The sequence below is a fragment of the Dromaius novaehollandiae genome, chromosome 14 (assembly GCF_036370855.1).
Source record: "Dromaius novaehollandiae isolate bDroNov1 chromosome 14, bDroNov1.hap1, whole genome shotgun sequence".
NCBI lineage: Eukaryota > Metazoa > Chordata > Aves > Casuariiformes > Dromaiidae > Dromaius > Dromaius novaehollandiae.
In genome coordinates this window covers 10,161,480-10,179,626 of record NC_088111.1, presented here as the reverse complement: position 1 = coordinate 10,179,626, position 18,147 = coordinate 10,161,480, and the positions used below count along the sequence as shown (strand labels likewise).

At 40.2% G+C, this 18,147-nt stretch overlaps 1 protein-coding gene across 1 annotated transcript in view; it reads left to right on the top strand.

Moving 5' to 3' along the window:
* The window catches only part of VPS35L (VPS35 endosomal protein sorting factor like), a 62,148-nt gene extending 46,495 nt beyond the window's left edge, over nucleotides 1-15,653 (top strand). The window contains exons 27-31 of the mRNA XM_064520309.1: nucleotides 2,818-2,957; nucleotides 5,431-5,596; nucleotides 7,557-7,675; nucleotides 13,939-14,085; nucleotides 14,884-15,653. Of these exons, the coding sequence (XP_064376379.1) occupies nucleotides 2,818-2,957; nucleotides 5,431-5,596; nucleotides 7,557-7,675; nucleotides 13,939-14,085; nucleotides 14,884-14,982 (671 nt within the window). The 3' untranslated portion in view covers nucleotides 14,983-15,653. The remainder of the gene's footprint in view (nucleotides 1-2,817; nucleotides 2,958-5,430; nucleotides 5,597-7,556; nucleotides 7,676-13,938; nucleotides 14,086-14,883) is intronic.
* The last annotated feature ends 2,494 nt before the right edge of the window (nucleotides 15,654-18,147 follow it).

The window sequence follows — 18,147 nt, the reverse complement described above, 5'->3', positions numbered from 1 at the left end:
ATAGCTAAGTAAGTGTGTGTGTATGTATGTATATATGTATGTACCATCATGAATACTGACATAGGAAAACATCTACACACCGATTTCACTTGTTTTTCTATAGCAGAATATTATCAGAAGTGCTGACTTGGATGAGACTGTTGGTTTTCCTAGCCTGAAGGTCAGCATGTATGCTCAGGGGGAAAGATTTATAGCATTGTGGTCAACCAAAATGAAGGAGCTGCTGTGAAAGGATAAATTTAGCGAACCATGAAGTATGTCATGTTCGGTGCACTGCACAAGATATTAACAGCGTCTGGGAAGACTTTATCATGATGATTTGTTGTAATAAGCAGGCTGCGCTCCCTCTACCTAGCTTAACAGCGGCTCTCTTCAGAAGCGGAATCCTACTCTTGACAAATACAGGAAAAAGACATCCTCCACCAGAAAAAGCCTTTTGAATTTTTTTTTGTTTTTGTTAAATCAGGAACATGCATCATTATGGCTTTTTGGTGTTTTAAGGTGGCTCTTTATTAGAGACCTTTTGAAAACCAGGAAAGGCCAGTGCATCCTTTTATCTTGAAGCATCTGTGCAGTAATAGCTTGATAAATTGACTTTAAAAGATACAGAGAAAGCACAGTTACGTAACCTCATAATTATTGAGATTCAGAATTAAATACTGATGCTTATTTCAGTCTTAAGAAAATGGTCAGTACTTCTGTAACTACCTATTTAGTGAAGCCTTTCTCCAAACTGAGAACACTTGATGCATTCTCTAACACCTCTCTACAAAAAAAATAGGGTGATAGTGTTTTGGGGAATGTTGGCTTTCTGAAAACTCTAATAAAACCTTTGCATTAATGTGAATTTACTTTGGTTTTGCTTTTTATGGAGCATATATACCCTGGGTGAATGTGCCTTTAGTGCTCCAGTGTAAGAACCGTTTTGTGGTTGATGCAGGTGGGCCAAGCTAGTAACAAAAGGAATGTCTTCCCAACTGCCAGTACGCTGCATGTGCCAGAAGTAAAGCAGAGTGTCCTTCTTTTTAAAATAGAAAATGTGACTGATTGCTTCTACGTCCTATTGCTTTTTTGTTTTGCCTTCCTGGATTGTGGGGGACGGGGAGAACGAGACAAGGAAGAAGAATGGAAAGCAAGGGGGCAAGAGCCCCACAGCTGCCCTGCGGTGACGAGCTGGTATTTGGGGGACGGCAGGGAGGCAGCGGCCCTGGGGGTGCGGCGGGGGGGGGAAGGAAAGCGTGGGAGCACCGAGGAGCTTGTTGCAGAAGGGTGGGAAGCCACGGTGCCGTCCATGGCGTGGACACGTCTAGTCTCGCTCTCAACAACGGTTCCTGGAAGTGGAGCTGGGCTTCCCGCTGTACCTAATGGATCTAATGAGGTAGCTCATGTCTCTTAAGGTGCTCAGCCAAGATCAGGAGGAGGCTCTTAACTCGCAGTAATGTCAGGAGATTAAGAAGAGTAAATCGGATTGAATTGCAGTTATTTGTAGCGAAGGGGAGAGGTTTTGTTTTTGTGTTAAGGTAAATGTTTTGAGGAGAATATCTAGGACTGATGTCTTTTGGGGCTAGTTAATTAAGCAGGTAGTTAATTAAGATGAGGAATTCTGCAGCTCTTCTGTTTCATCGTGAAGGTTAATTGCTGCACAGATCGTTGCTGCACCGCTACAAAATAACTTCAGAAGGCAGGAATGTTCTCTGCACAGACATGGATACTCTGCTATGCAGACTATTTTCTGGGACACATTTTTTCGTTTGTCTGGTCACATGTTTTGATTATATGGTGATGTGGGGCATGTACATTTTTTTTTTCTATTGAGACAACTGTGGGAGTGATAGCAATTCATTTACTTGTGCTAGAATGAACATCTGCTGCTGCTTGCCTTCCTTTAATAAAGCTCCAAGAAAGATTACTTACCTTCCTTTGGGCTGGCTGTGTAAACTAATATATTGTTTAAAATAAATAAAAAACTTTCTTTCCCCTTGAAATAAATTTGCAAGATAAGAGGAAATACGAGATTTGAGTGAAGAAATGTGCATTCTAAGCACTGAAAAGTTCAGCAGGTCTCAAATGCTCATATGCTGAAAAGAAATAAGAGTCAGAAGAATTACAGTTTTTCCAAAGCACATGTTTCATTGGTATTCTTCATAAGCTTAAATTAGATATCAGTTGGTCCTATATTTAGCAAATTTGCTTGGAGTCTCATGTGTTCAAATGAGTATTTCCAGAGCAAGTCGTGCTCCTGGAAATGACCCTGCATACTGTCAGTGGTATCTCCATCCCTACCTAACACATCTTGTCTTTCACCAGGAATTTTTTTTTCTCTTTACTATAATCTCTTTTGCTGTTTTCTCTTTGACTTGTCAGCCTCGGTCTCTGTTCTTGTAAAATAAAGATGAGTGTAGTATTAATTCTAAAAGATGCTTTGAAGTATAAACAACTCGAATGGGATTTAGATACTTAGATATTTTGAGAAGTAGCCAAAAAAGTGCAAAAGAATGTTCGTATCAGAAGTTTTTGTGTTACCATATAGGAAAGCTTCTAGAGTAAAGGGAAAATATTATTGTTTTAGTTGTGGATATTAACTTAAACAACTGAAAAATAGGTGTTCTAATGTTGTTTTTGTAGGATTAGAGAGAGGCGTAATAAAGAATTACAAAAAATCTCTTAATAACTATTTTGCCAAGGTCATAAATGCAGTTATGTATACGTTCATTCCCTGTGGTCTATTTGAAACGAACTCTAACCAATGACTAGATCACAGGCATGACTGCCATAGAAATTGGAGTGATAATACAGCAACTGTATTTTATTTTGTAGCTGATGCTTTTTTCAAAGCTGCAGTGAGCCTTGTTCCTGAAGTGCCAAAGATGATCAATATAGATGGAAAGATGCGGCCTTCTGATTCATTCCTCCTGGAATTCCTCTGTAATTTTTTTTCCACATTATTAGTCGTTCCGGTAAGTTGTGTGTGTGAATAGCACACAGGGTAGCAAACTTATATTTGGCTTTTCTGTTTTTAGAGTAGACCTGCTTTAATTTGAACTTTCCTTGTGTTTTCTTATATACCTGCTGTTTTGCATCTGATGATGGTAATACCCTTTATCGTACGGTGAGGCAAAGATGTCAGAAGTTCCTTGAGCGTTACTCAATCTGGGGAATGCTGCCTCACAATTTCAGCAAAGGAATGCTGCGCACCGAAACCAAAAGCCTGTAAACAGATAGCCTTTACTGAATCAAACGCTCCATTCCATAGTCATCAAAAACTGCCTTGCCAGAAATATGAAGACTCCAGGGTTGGTAGCAGGAACGTCCCAGTAGTGGTTATGGATTGTGCAGGAAGTTTGTGATAGAATAGGGACGTGAACTAGAATCCTTTTGTCCCTAGGCTTAGCACTCTCAAACATCCATGCTGTCACAGGAGTAAAATAAATATTTTGGTGACAGTGTCATCTTGAAAAGGATATTGCAGTCAAGTTGCAGTTGATCAGCTAAATCCAAGTGGCTGTCCTCATGCAAGCTCTTAGCCCCCAGAGGTGCAAGGTAATGCGTTTCTATGGTATAGTTCTACATTGTAATTAATTCAGTGTAATTGAGGGCTGTCATGAAGGGAGCTTGTACTGCTTCTGCCCATGAATTGATGTAATGGAAAACAGTTGTGTGTTTTGGGGAGCGGGACATGCAGTGGTTTAGTTCTCCATCAGCAAGCTGAACCAATTTGCTCGTTGGCTGCAAAATCCTGAGCTGCAGCACCAGGTGGGGCGGCAGAACAAGCGTTCGGAGGCAGGGACAGTACTGCCTCTCTGCAGCGCCTTGCAGTTAACTGGATTTGGGGTAGTGTGAAACCTCGTCATCATTTACCTTGTAAAAATTATTTGCCATTTAATAGGTCCTTGCCAGAAAAGCAATATTTCTGCTGAGCATTAATAAAATTTAATGCCTGAGGAGGGGAAAAAATATAAAGCTTTCATGTTCAACAATTTCATTGTTATGGATTGCTTAATCTGAAGGGATTTTTTTTGAGTGAAAATAAAAATTAGAAGATGTGGTTGGGCATAACCTTCCTCTTCTCATGGATATCTTATAAAATATTACAGTTCTACATCCTTCCAATTTTTAACCAATTATCAAGTTTAAATGCATATATATGTTACTTTTTTTGTATATTTTTCAACTTCCACTGAAAGATGAGGAAGAAACATAAACTAATCTGAAAGATCTGAGATAAAGCTTAATAAGCAAGGTGTTTTGTTGACCTTACAAAAAACACAGAGGCCTCTGACTCACAAGACTGCACTCAGTGAAAACCTGGCACTTGAAGATTTTACCTCCCTCTGTTACCAGTTCTGTCCCTCTCCGAGAGGACTCTGCTTTCCTGGCAAGGGTCGGCTTAGTGTCGTGGCTTTTCGAGGGTGGTGGTGGGATTTATCCTTTTTCTTTGGCTAGGTTTGGAGAAGCAGCAAAGTATTGCCATATGAATCTTCATGCTTAGACCAGTGTATTCCCCTTCTTCCTATGGAGGGGGCTCTGCTGCGCCATGCCTCCTCAGCAGCATGCGGGCGCTGCGTTTGGAGGGGAAGGGCTGGTTGCCAGTCTGGTGTGTCGTTGCTGTCCACGGGCTGTAGAAGTAGGACATTGAAGGAAGGGTATGTCAGAATTGGGTGCTCCTCAGAGAAATGGTTCAGATCAGGTGTTTGAAGGAGGACAGATCCAGCCTGTCAGGTATGTCAGCGCAGAAGAATTTGTGAGGAGATACCGGCTTGCAGAAATCGGCTTCCCTAGTTCTTCCTCCCATTTTACTTTACGAGAAAGAGAATCAGAAGGAAACTTTCCCAGTGGACTGTGATTTGTCTTACAAATGTTGCCATCACTGCACCAACTGCCAGCTTGACATGAGCTGGGTGCAGTATTAAAACTGCTTGCAAAGACTCATGGCTTATGTAAAGCAGATGCCTTTATAATTATATTCCTTTCATATTAAGAGATTGTTGATTGTCTGTAGCTTTGACTTCCCAGTGTAGGTGTTCTCCTGAAACTCATAATTACATGAGTAATATACTTGTTTCTGTAGCTTACAGAAATTATTTGAATAAAAAATTCTATATGGTGTGTGTAATTTTAGAGGCTTAGCTGTTAAGAAGCTGACAATTACTTTTGTATTACTCCCCCTCTGACTAGAAAACAAAGCATCTCAGAGTTTGTCTACTGAGGCTGCCTAGATCAAGTTTGTGATTATGGGTCAAATAGACATTTTAGAAGGAAACTATAACATGTTTTTAAAAGGGTTTACTGGAAGCATGCTACAGAAAAGTAGTTGTCAGCTTTAATTATATTGTAGCTTTTGCTGTTGTAGAGCTGGTCCTGCGACTGAAAAAAACTCATACAAACCCTAATAATCCTGTTTTTTATTTCTTTTGGCCATGTTTTCTGTAGGACCATCCAGAACAAGGGGTGTTGTTTCTTGTGCGAGGACTACTAAATGTGATCCAGGATTATACTTGGGAGGATAACAGTGATGACAAAATCCGGATTTATACCAATGTTTTGCATCTGCTGTCTGCAATGACTCAAGAAACATATATCTACCATGTAGATAAAGGTAATATGTAAGGGTGATCCTGGGTTTGGAGCCTGTGTTCCACTGTGCAGTTTGTGGTGTCGCATCACAGCTGAATCTAGTTAATGAAGATAGTGGTAGTCAGACTTGCACAATGGCTTATTTTCCTCTCCAGGTCTATATATTCTGATTTAAAATAGTCACAGGAGTTGGCTGCCAAGCAGATACACAATCTATTCTTGAAGTAAATCTGTGAAGAGTGGTTCAATTAGCTTGTTCATGGTGTTGTTGATGCAGATACTTAGGACCATAGGCTTTTTGAGTGAATATCAGAACTTCATTCTGTATGTATGGAGGGTTTTCTTTTAGTGAATTACCAACTTGGTTTATGCCTATTTTTATTACTTTATGCACATATATTAACAATTCTGATTCTCTGAATATAAAGCCTAGTTTTCATTAAGTGATGTATTGGCTGCTTTGAAGGCAGATTTTCAGTTTTGGAAATTGTAGTAGTATCTTAAAAAAAATCCTCAGAATAGCCCCAAAACCCTTTCCTCCCTCCCTCCCCAAAAAGAAAGTTGTACAGATTTTGCATTTTATAAACTGGCTGTAGTCTCTTGACATAATATTAATATAGTAAAGAACATAATATTTTGATTGCTGGAGAATTTGGGGGTTTGCCTCTTGATCATAGAGGGTTCACTGAGTTAAGATAGAATCAAGCTGCTGTTTTTTTTTGTTTTTGTTTTTTTTTTTTTTTTTAAGTGTGCTGACAAGATTAGCCAGTCTGAGAAGACCTAACGCAAGCTAGTTTCCTTTTTTTCTTTTGGTTGTGCAGGGCTTTCAAAAGAAGGCAGGCTAAAACGCATTCTGAAGCTCTTCTGGTGAATACTCTGTCAGAGTTACCAACCATGACAAGAAGGTCTCTTGCAGTTAGCAACCTAGAAAATAGTTGTCAGCTAAACCGCTAGTCTAAAGTAAAGATCTTCTTGTTCAAATTCTCTAAGGAGATGTGGTTTGGATTCTTTCCTTTTAATGAATAAAATAACCATGTAACCCCAAGATGCAAGTTAGTTTTAAATGCTTGAAGTCTGGTGGGATAGTCAAATGGAAAGCGATGAGGAAGTACAAATTAGTAATTTTTCCTCCGTAGTTGGGCAGTAGTTTCCTTTTATAGATGGACCATGTACCTTAACTACTTAAAATGAAGTTTACTTTGGAAAAGGGGATCACTTTTTCTCTCATGTTCTATTGTTTACTTAGAATACACTTAAATTTATAAATTTCTTTTAACTTTCTTTTTAGAGAAATGTTATTGAAGTGGACATGCATGTGTGGTGTTTAAAAAAACAAAATAAAAACACAAAACCATAAAAAAATGGTGTAAGTGGGTGAGGCCAAAACACTTATTTAAAATTGTGGCTAAATAAGCTCTAAAAACTCAACAGCTCTGTCCTTCCAAAAAATCTTTCAAGATCTCTGGAATTGAAAATATACCTTCTGAATTTGTCTCTTTGTCTTCAAGATAATCAAGGTTTTACTTTAGAAAAAAAATATATAATGCATTTTCCTTTGAAAATCTGTTATGCTGTATGAAATATATCAACTGTCTGGCATAATCCTGTTCCCACTGAAGATGATGGCCAAACTCTTTGAGGGTTATGGGATCTAGGAGTCTGTCTGGATGGAAAGTGCAGAAATTGGCACGGCGTGTTGCTTTGCATCTGGAGTCTAGCAGATATTTATGAGCCTGGCTGTATCTCCAGTAACACAGGACAGGCTTTGATAAGCTAGGGGATGCTTTTTGGTTTTATGTTCCTAAAAGCAAGAAGACATAGTAGGCAGCCAAGTGGTATGCACTTAAGCAAGGTTGTTTTATATGTATTGGGAGAAGGTTATTTTATGATTTCCAAATCTGGTCTTCTACAAATACGTGGTGTTTTCAGTAGCAAGCGGATGTGTAGCTTTAGCCAGACCTAAGCTTGAATTCTCTCTGCAGTTGATTCCAATGATGCCCTGTATGGTGGAGACTCCAAGTTCCTCGCTGAAATTAATAAACTGTGTGAAACGGTGATAGCACAGATCCTGGATCATCTCAAAACCCTTGGAAAAGAAGAGGTATGTCTTTATTCAGCTTGATTCAATGCAGAAGCAAAATGACTTCAGAGTTAAATAAACGGATCTTCTTCTTGACCAGGCGTTGGCCTTTTAGAAAGCTCTGAGAACTTCACGAGAGGGAATTAGGTAGTTTTACTTGCTTAAAAAATGGAGTTGATCGTATAGTCTGGCCTGTGGTGGAAAGACCTAACGATGTGAAAGAGATTGTTTAGCATTTGTAATGTAGTTTTAAGGTACGGGCTCAAGTTAATTGCTGAGGTGCGTGCTGTAGGTGGCCGGTCTGTGCATGGACAGTACCGGAGGCGGCTCTGGTGCACAGTATTGTGTCAATTCTGAAGGTGCATCAGAGGATGTATTTTTGCTGCAGAGCAGAATGCTGATTGCAGAGCAGCATAGCAAGGGTAGAGTTAGCTTCAAACTAACCAGCTTGACTCCTAGTGCAGTCTGGCTACGGAAGCGTAAAGCTCAGTGTGGGATAACTTTTTTCTTTTGAAGGTCTTTCTGTCTATAATGAGCTCCATCGTGCTGTTGCTGGGCCGCAATTATTGACCTAAGCTAGAGAATTTGGGATAGCGCCACAGTCACTCCTTTGATTGCAATATAGTTATACCTAAAACTTGCTGCATGTCTTCTGTTGTTGTTCTTTCTGGTTGTCGCTTTTTTCTCTCCATAAGTAATTACTTATTTTTTCCTTGGTGCCACTGTCTTATTTTCTTGCCAGATAAATTAGAGCCTAAAATGCCCATTATGTAATGGGCAAACTGAGAATTTACTAGATAGTCTGTTACTGGGTAAAATACAATGGAAATCTTCTTTCATTTGTAAAAGTTTTGAATCCCATACACTAGGATGAATTTAGGAGAGAGGTGCAGAGAGGGAAAAGGTATTCTGGCTTTACTCTGCTTTTAGTGCAGGGTTATATTAGATAAAGAAAAATCTTGGCAGTTTATTGGATTTCTTGATTGGAGTTCAGAGGATCTGAAAGATCAAATGTAACTCAATGTATTGTATGTGAGAAGCAGGTGACTAACGTTTTCCATATTACTGAAATCATGAGAATATACTGTTCTGGTAACGTATCTGTTTCTGAGATTCAGACCCTCAGCAACTGTCTAATTACCCCTAGTAAACTATTGCATATTGATAGAAATCTTGTGGCTTGTAGATTGGAGTGGGAGGGTGAGGGGATGATAATTGGATGAAAAAAGGCAATAGAACATTTTTAGTAGGCTGTTTGGGCAGGAGCCTCGTATATTTACCTCTACAGAATGTACTAAGTGACACACATTTGGGGACCACTATGCAAAGTTAAGCTTTTTCTCTGCTTTTGCTATCCTCCTTAAGCCGTTGTAGAGTTTCAGGATGAATAAATCCTCTGCTCAAATGCCTCCACATCATTGTATGCATCACCACAGTGAATGGCAGTTCTTTTTCAGGACAACAACAGCAGAAAAGCAATACCCTGCACAACAAAGGATGCCCAAGCAAATATTACTTAGAGATCTTTAACAGGGCTTGGCGGGACTTTGGGTTGTACATTAGTTTTTTTTGTATCTAACTCTTACATGAAATATGTGGGTGAGATGGAGCATGTAGGGCTTGAAATCTGTAGTTTCTGGAAGTTTTTTTTTCTTCATTTAATACTTTGACTGATAAAAGATGCTGTATTATTTCACTGAAGCAGTTACATAGAAAACTTGGTTTAAAGCTAAATGATGTGAATGTAGATCCTTGCCCTGCCTTTGGCACTATGATTCTGGATTTACTGCCCTGTCCATCCTCATTTATATATGAGGTGTATTTATTTTGCTTTCTCCTATGTAAGTCCTTGAGAGATTATATAGCATAGTGTTGTGTAAGAACAAAGACTTTTTAAGGAAGCTGTTGTTGCTAAGGAAATAGAGGTGATGGGAATGTTGTTGAAATTGCATCCATTTGTGCCGAAGTAAAGTCTAGCATAAAATCACCATGATATTTTGATTGCTTTTAGTGTTGGCAACCTTTTAGTATTTGTCTACTTGGCTGCTCATTTACACAAACAAGCCTGTGATGATGCTAGGTGTCTGGGTTCATTTCATTTAAAAGTGATAAAAGAAGATAATTTTTTTCTCCTAATAAAATACTTTCACCAGAATTGCAGTTTGGAAGAGAATAATGCATCTTATGTTAACACAGTGTGATCTTGTAGCATTAGTAAAGAACACTTCATTTGTGAGATGTTACAATGTTTAAACTGAAATTTTAACATCTGGACAGCTCTGTTAAGTTGAAGCTGTTTCTGGTCACCAGAGTATGTATCAATGGTTCATTTTTCTGCCTTTGTGTGGGTGGGAGACTAATCTTTACACTCTAGGTTTCTTAGAAATGTAAATACCTGCTTTTTGCTACTTAGCAATGAATGTCTTCAATGTGCCGTGTTAGGATGGCAGTTGTTCCTTGCACTGGACTTCTTGTAGCAAGTCTTGGGACTGGCGCAGTAGCAAGCAATCCCTGGGCGTGCAGCTTGCCCACTGATGGCTGAGCAAGGTGGGTGCACTGCAGTGAGGAACTGTAACTAGTCAGTGCGTGTCAGCTCCAGTTCCTTGTCTGGGAGCTGCAGGTCCTAGCTTCCAAACCAATCCTTTTATTATGCCAGTGTTTCTGGCATGATGGTGGAGTTCAAAGACTAGAAATAGTTTGACTGGGACCATTATTCTGTTTCTGCTTGCTTGTAGGATAGTTGACAAATGGTAGAAACCAAAATTAATAAATTTATTATGATTCTGCTAATCACCTACAGCAGGATTACAGGGTATGGCTCTGAAAAGGATGGTCTTGTCCTCCATGAACTGCCAGTTCCACATGGAGAACATCTTTGTTGGATTAATTTTATAGAGAAAGCTAAGGTTATCAGTGCTATGAATACTGAGAAATTTAAAAATAGCTTAAGGATTTTGAAATAGAGAAGAACCTATCACAGTGTCAGTTTAGAGCTAGGAGTAAATTATGTTAGCTTGCCTCACCCGAAAGGTGAGTTTGTGTGCAGGAGTTCCCACCTGGGCTCTGTTTGAGTACTCGAGGGAGAGGTTCTGGATTGCTCTTGTAAGTGTAGTATCTACAGCAGAGCACTTTTTGCTCCGGTCATCTCAGTGTGCTGGAGAAGGGGTGAAGTAGGGGAACGTACCCGCATGTGTGGTGCACGAGCTCCCAGCTTGGTTGTTGGTGCTTTCTCTTCCAAAGTCAGTATTTCCTTTATGATGCATGAACTTGTATCAACTACCATGTCCTAGGCACTCATTTATCGCACATCGGGACCGTTGTGTAATGAGAGAGTTTATTACAGACCTGAACCTTGTCTGACGAATGCAGCTAATGATCTTTCCCACTGAACTAACATGTTAAAAGTTTCCAAAAGGGCTCCACATGAGAGCTTTTAAGGAAAGGAGAGGCTGCCTGTTGTGGCCTTATTTAGGTGTGTCTAGGCTTGGATCACAAGGACATCACCACAAGTGGTATTATTGCAGGAATTAATTTCAAGTTAGGTAGTTCAGGTAATACTAGCAGACAGATGCTATAGCAGTGTGGAGACTCTGCCTAGGCTGTCGTATTTAGTACTTGAGGAAGCTTTTGCAGCCCATGCTGAGCTCTAGGCTGCAACAGATGGACTTCTAACAAGTATCTGAGCCAGTTATTTTAAAGCTATACATGGGAGTGCCTGTGGGCTAGATGCACCTTCAGAGGAAGTGACCTATCTAAATGCACAAATGCTTTTCTAACATAAATCTAAAGTATCCCTATGCCATAGATGTCTGGCAAAATTCACTGAAAGGCAGGAATGAATGTTTGGATTGCTAGCCAGAATTTCATGAAGTACATAGTACGTGGTCCACTGTATACAAGAATCCATTTTTCTCTGTTACGCTGTATGAAATTAGGACATTGTTCTGCACTTTGATGGAGGGGATAGGACACAAGGGACGTAACATATAATCCCAGAACACATGACCTTGTAGTTTGTATTTTATTCCATTGCCATCAGTGCTATTCCAAAGGTTATGGAAAACATGCTGCCAAGAAAGCAGGCAATTCTTTTTGGTGTGGGAATTGTCAGTCCCATGATGTATGTGGCTGCCAAACAGTTGGTCTGTTCCTTTCTATTTGCTGCCTGTAAATACATCCTGTGAGTTGGAGTGCCACCCACAATGTGGTCTCAGTTATGTCAGCAGACTCGGCAGCCTGCTGGCATGGGTTTCTCACTTGGGTTTGAGGTCAGTACCACATTGCACAAACGTTCCTGTTCATCAACATGTGAAGTCCTGTCCAGCTCCTTTTGTTAATTTTTAGACATAGTGGGATTTACTGCATACCTGAGCTTCTCTCTCTTCACTTTGCACTGTGTGACAGATTGCTGCCTAGAGAGGTCGTGGGGTCTCCTTCCTTGGCGATATTCAAAAGCCGTCTGGACGCAATCCTGGGCAACGTGCTCTAGGTGACCCTGCTTGAGCAGGGCGGTTGGACTAGGTGATCTCCAGAGGTCCCTTCCAACCTCAACCTTCCTCAATCCAACCACCTTCTGTGGTTAGATCCCAAAAGTCTGTCTGTGACTGTTAAACCTTCCTCAGTACACTGAGAGTTAGTATGTGCATCCCAGTCTTCCAGTTCTATTTAACGTGTTTCTAGATCCTCTTTGAAGTATGGCTGTTTTTGAAGTACGTATGTTTCAAATTAGTTGAAATACCATCTGTGTTTTAAAAAATTGATTGTTTATTTGCATAAATATTGCCTGGAAAACCTTGCTAGTGATATTAAGACTCCTGAGTACTGCTGTTTTGCATTTTGCCCTATATTATAACTGTCCCACTTCTTATGGGGAAACCTTCAAGCAACTTCTGAGAACCTCTCTGAAGTTTCTATTCAGTGGAAGACGAATAGGCATTAGATGGTTGGAGGGAAAAAAACCCAAAAAACAAACGGGTAACACCTGATCTTGCTGATCCAGGCTGCATGGCGATGGGGCAGGAGGGAGGCTGTATGCCTCGTGAGCAACGTGACACAACACAGGCTAATAGGCTGTATACTCTATTTCTTCTTTGATTCTTCTTTGATTAATAGCATTAATAGCTTTTCTACTGGCAGTGAGAAGTGGAACTAATTTACTTCCCCTCCCTTAGGGAAAGGGCAGAGGCTGTGTGGCTGCGTTTGTGTCGTGTCAGGAGAGCACAGTGCTCGCTGCACGCTCCTTGCCCTACCTCCTCCTCGTTCTCCCTGTGACTCTGTACTTGAGTGCTGTACGTTGGCTACAGCTAACATACACGGAGCTTAAAGGGCTGAAGTGAAGCGTTAAATTCATCAATCAGGGTGGTGAGCTGACAGCTCGGTTCCAGCTACTCTGCTGCTGTTGTTTTGGGATAAGATGGAGCTCTGCTTTTAGCAGTGGTCTTTCTTGAGCAAAAAACAAAGCACAACTGCAGCCAGGCAGTGTAAACAAATAGCGTGTCTCAGATGCATCTAATAATAAGATATCTTTTTAATCTTATTTGATAGGCATGGGTAAAAGAGGCAGTAGAACTACTACCTTTGTAGATCTGCAATAGTATCTTGATTGCTTCTGGTTTCCACTTACATCAAATCACCCCTTAAATTCAGTGCAGGATTGTCTGAGCCCCAGAACAACTCCGTAGAGGTCGAAGGGGATGGTGCTCATCCATAGGAGATTGCCACGAAGGAGGGGGTCCTCCCAGGGTCTCTCCTCAGCAATTTTAGGGAGGGTAACCACAAATGTGGTACAAGTATATTGGTGTCACTCAGGTCTCGGTGAAAGAATAGCAGTGAAAATCTGTCATTGGAAATAAAAGTAGAAATAATTAATTTGTATGACTGCTGGACTTGCATTCATCTAGACTAATGATCATGGTATCTAGAAATTTAAAGCCATTCTGATCTAAGTGCAAGGTTGGTTGGTGGGAGAGTGGTTTCTGTGCAACAGTAAGGAGTCATGAGGGTGTCTTTTTGTTTTTTATAAGCTACATAGTAGTATGTTGTGCCAAAGTGATATGAGATACAGAAGTCGGATTATTTTGATTTGCAGCAACTCAGGTTATTTCAAAAATTGACTCATAAATATCACTTCTTGTGCTCAAATCCTTGTAGCTACAGTTATTGATAGGTGTGTATTACAGAAGAGCTGTCTGCCCCTTGCACTTTTCTGAGCTCCTTGACTCTTAGATTATACAAGGTATTTTAGGATGACTGCATGATAATATGGGCATTTTTTTTCATTATAGACTCTGAAGCGACAGAGCCAGTTAGCGCTCTATTTCTTTAACACTATTTTAGCTCATGGAGATCTACGAAACAACAAACTAAACCAGCTTTCAGTCAATCTCTGGAATCTTGCTCAGAAACATGGCTTTGCTGACACCAAGACCATGGTAAGGAAAACAGATAATGCATAGAAATCTTAGTTCTTAAGATCTCTCCCACCGCCCCTCCATTTGGGAAAAGGTAAAATTACTTGCTTGATTTAAATAAACCTGACCCCTTTACAAGTTGCTCTCTTTAAAAAAATGTTTTGAATGGGGTAAAAAGATCTGATGCCTCAGTAAATTACAGTAGCATTTTCATTAAGGAGGAGAGGAAACATACCTGGAAATTTTGCTTCAGAGTCTGTTCAGAATAAAAATAATTGCTGGCCTTTTGCATGCTGAGCACTGAATAAAATGGGATGGAAGTTCACCTGGTCTGCAAGTAGTTCTTGTCCAAAACAAAACAAAACAACAACAAAAAACCCTCTCTAATCTGAGATAATACCATTTTTAAAATGCTTCTTAATGAATAGGCAACCTCTCTTATTTGGACTGGTCTAGTATCTTTCTAGCATTTTTAAATATGTCTCACACATTAATTTAAAGAACCTGAAGATGGTGGGTCCTAGAACTCTTTTTCAGTACAGGAAACATAAGCTTTAGGAGAAATACAGCATTTTTGTTTAGCGGAGGATCTGCACGGTCTGGGCTTGAAAAGTAGATGTTTTTGGGCCTTACTTAAGGGAGATGTACATGGTAGCCAGCTCTGGAGTCCGAAATGCAAGTGATTATGTATCCAGTGGAATTTAGGGAAATCAAGAGAGTGTTTACTGAAGCACCTTCACACATGGCATAAATGATGGATTCTGAAATGAGAAAAGAGAAAGACTAAAAATCTCAAACTATCTTCCTTTTCATACCCAGGTAAAAACACTAGAATACATCAAGAGGCGAGGCAAACAACCTGAAATGAGTCACTTCACGGACTTGGCCCTTCGACTTCCCCTGCAGTCCAGGACCTGATGAATGCTTCTTTTCCAAGGAGATATCTGTCCAGAAGGCACGTAGCCAAGGCCATAAATCACTGACTCTTCTAGCTTTTGACTGGAGCTCAGTATTTTCATTTTACTTACAGCATGACAGATTTATTTGGACAAAGGTAAAAGTGTTCTGAGAGTGCAATAACTTGACCTGAATTTCTGTTTCCAGTTCTGTCATTACATGCTTATTTTAAATGCTAATTTAGATTCAGTAAAACGTATTTTGAACTTCTGTGGTGGCAAAAGCTTTTCTAAACGTAATCTGATGTCATTTTAGCAACAAAGGAAGAAGATAATCTGCACAGATCAATTCACTGCCTCCAGACTTCATCTCACTAGGAGAATAGTTTTTCTCCTGTGTAAAAAATCAGTATTTCAATATAGTAATCCTAGTAAGTTGTCCTTCTACTTGGGATGCTGCCAACATTTGTATGGTCAGTTCCAGTAAAAGAGAAAAATGGCTGAGGTATTGCTGTTCTAATTTCTGCAGTACATTTTCACAGATATGTTTATGCTTTCACTTTAGTTCAGCGGCGTTTTGTAAAATGGAGGGAATCCTTAAATGCCATTTCAAAGGAAAATAGAAACATATTCAAAGTGCTCCATATTCTCAAAGTGCACTGTATCACTGAATAAAACAGTTAATTCGCAGTTCCTCTGTTTGTTCTGGGGGAGTTTCTTTGTGTATACAAACTTTTCACTTAATCATTCTGGAATTTAGTTACATCTACTACTGTACTGTGTAATAAATCTCACTCTCATTTCTGGCCTGTGATAAAGAGCCATGCTGAGGGCTTTTATTTATTGCTACTTTTGCTTAGTGGTGAGCAGTTTACTGAGCTAAATCCTTATATGGATATTAAGATATTATTTTGCACAAAAATGTTATTTTGTTAAGGCTAAACACATAATCAGTTTTGCTAGGACTCTATCTTCAAGGAGTTAGCAGGCTCTTGAGTGTTAATACATGTCACCCAAATTATTAACCATTCCTTCCTTGTTCCATGTTTTTCTTCTCTTGAGTGGTTACTGAAGCAGAGTACATATATGTATTTTGTGTTCAGGTTATGAGGGACTGAACTAAGACCCCTTGTAACATAGGATTGTATAGACTATATATGTAAGTAAAGTAAACTATAGGAACACAAGATAATTATGAAGTGGTATCAACCTGCCACAGAATCTTTCCAACTTTTAGTAAATAGCTATTTTAATTATATTGACTTTCCTTAAATAACTTTTCATAAAGCACCCACTATAGATAGTGACGTGGCAGTACTGCAAATATGTTATCACATCCCCTTTAATTTAGCTTTCCTTCTTGCTGCAGCCACACAATACAACTCAGGAGCATGTAGATGATTCTTCCTGTCGGGCTTGGAAACCTAGCCCACAAACTGGATAAGTGACATTAAACCCTGAGCTCTCTCAGCAGGCCAGTGGGTCATAGCAAGCAGCTGTGAGTAAGGTAGAGATCCCCCTCTGGGGCAAACGTGCTGCTATAAACCCAGAGTGGAGTTGTTTCAGATTATGTGCAATGGAAACTCTTATGGCAGGCTTACAAATGTCCCAACCTTTCCTCTTTCCATATACACAATTTTTTCCTGTTGGCCTTTGAGCACAATACAACTTTGGTTTCTTTAGTGATGCAAGACTGCCATGTGAAATGCTATCCCCCATTTTACTTCTGGTTTTATTAGTGCAAAAGTAGGTCATGACAGGCAGAAAGCTCTAGTTAGTTTTTCGGAACAAACTCTAAACATCTAGTTTAGAAGCTGACACAACCACTCTAATAAACTGCTTTTGGTTTTCTTCTATGCTAGAACAAAAATAATTGTAGTTAAAGCACTCCACTTAAAATGGACCTAATGTTTCTTCTGTATATAGCAAACAGACCCGAGCAAGTCTGACTGCTTGACCAAAGCTCTCCCAGATGCCTGCCTGCCTTCCCTCCCCCCTTCTCAACTACTCCGTTTACGTGTGCACACTTTCATCAAGAGCTAGGGACCAGGCTATCCACAAAGCTATCTTCCAGCACCATATTGCTATTTTGTACAATTCCAGAGGGGAAAAAAGGCCTCATCTAATGGCAAGGCTAGAACTAATACCACCTTCAGCATCTTCATCACAGGTAATGCAAGGAAGACAAGTCCAAGGCTGGGTTCAGTGCATTTTGGGCAACTCCTGAGGGGGAACATTTCCAAGGCTGGCTCTGCAGCAGAAAGCTGTATGTGCTGTTCCTCTCCTCCTAAAGGAAAAGTTGAAGTTTTCCTACCTTTTATTTATTTAGTGCCAGACAAGTATTTGAGGGCCTCAATTCAGCATTTGTCTTAAATGAGAATAAAAAACAACAGCATGAGGGGAACATGTATTCCCTTGGCACTGTTAGTTGCACTGCTATCAAAAAAACTACGAGCTCTAGTTGGTGAGACATCTCCACTACCTGAATTGAAGCAAAGCACAGCTGAAGCCAAGAAAGGACTGTGAAGCCAGTCACTCAGTTTTGAGAAGCAGTGGTGCAGAACAAGTCACTCACCCGAGGGAGTGGTGGTTTTAAATGACAGTGTTTCCGCAGAGGCAAGCACAGACCCTCCAAGAGGCAGTTCAGCATTTCCTTCTTTCTCATGTATGGGAATGGATCAATCCCCGGTGACTGCTTACACTAGAACCTCAGCATCATTTTAATTTCCCCTCAGGAGTTGCCCGAGGTGCACTGGAACCAACTACTGCTTTGTTAGCAGAGGTTCTGCCTGGAGGCAGCTGCTTTCAGGTAGAGCAGTCCTAGGGAGAACGCTATTGTGGAATTAGAGATTGCCTTAAAAGAATAAAAAATAGCAGGTTAGCAGGCATCGTCCTAGCAAATAGTGATCGGTAGTTCCACAGAAAAAGAAGTAGCTGAGGCACTAGAAGTAGTAACCTGGCCAGGGGAAGAGGGAGTTACTGTTTTGTTTTTTCCCTCCCTGCTCCTCCTGAGTAGGCCACCATTACTACTGCAGGCACAGATGCAAGAGATGTTCACTTTGTCCTGTTGAAGAACTGGAGCTACACAAACTTCAGAGAACGGTGTCTCCCATAACGAATGGCAGAGCTAATACTAAAATATGACAGTTTTCCATCATCTTTTCATAACTTCAAGCAAGACACTGCT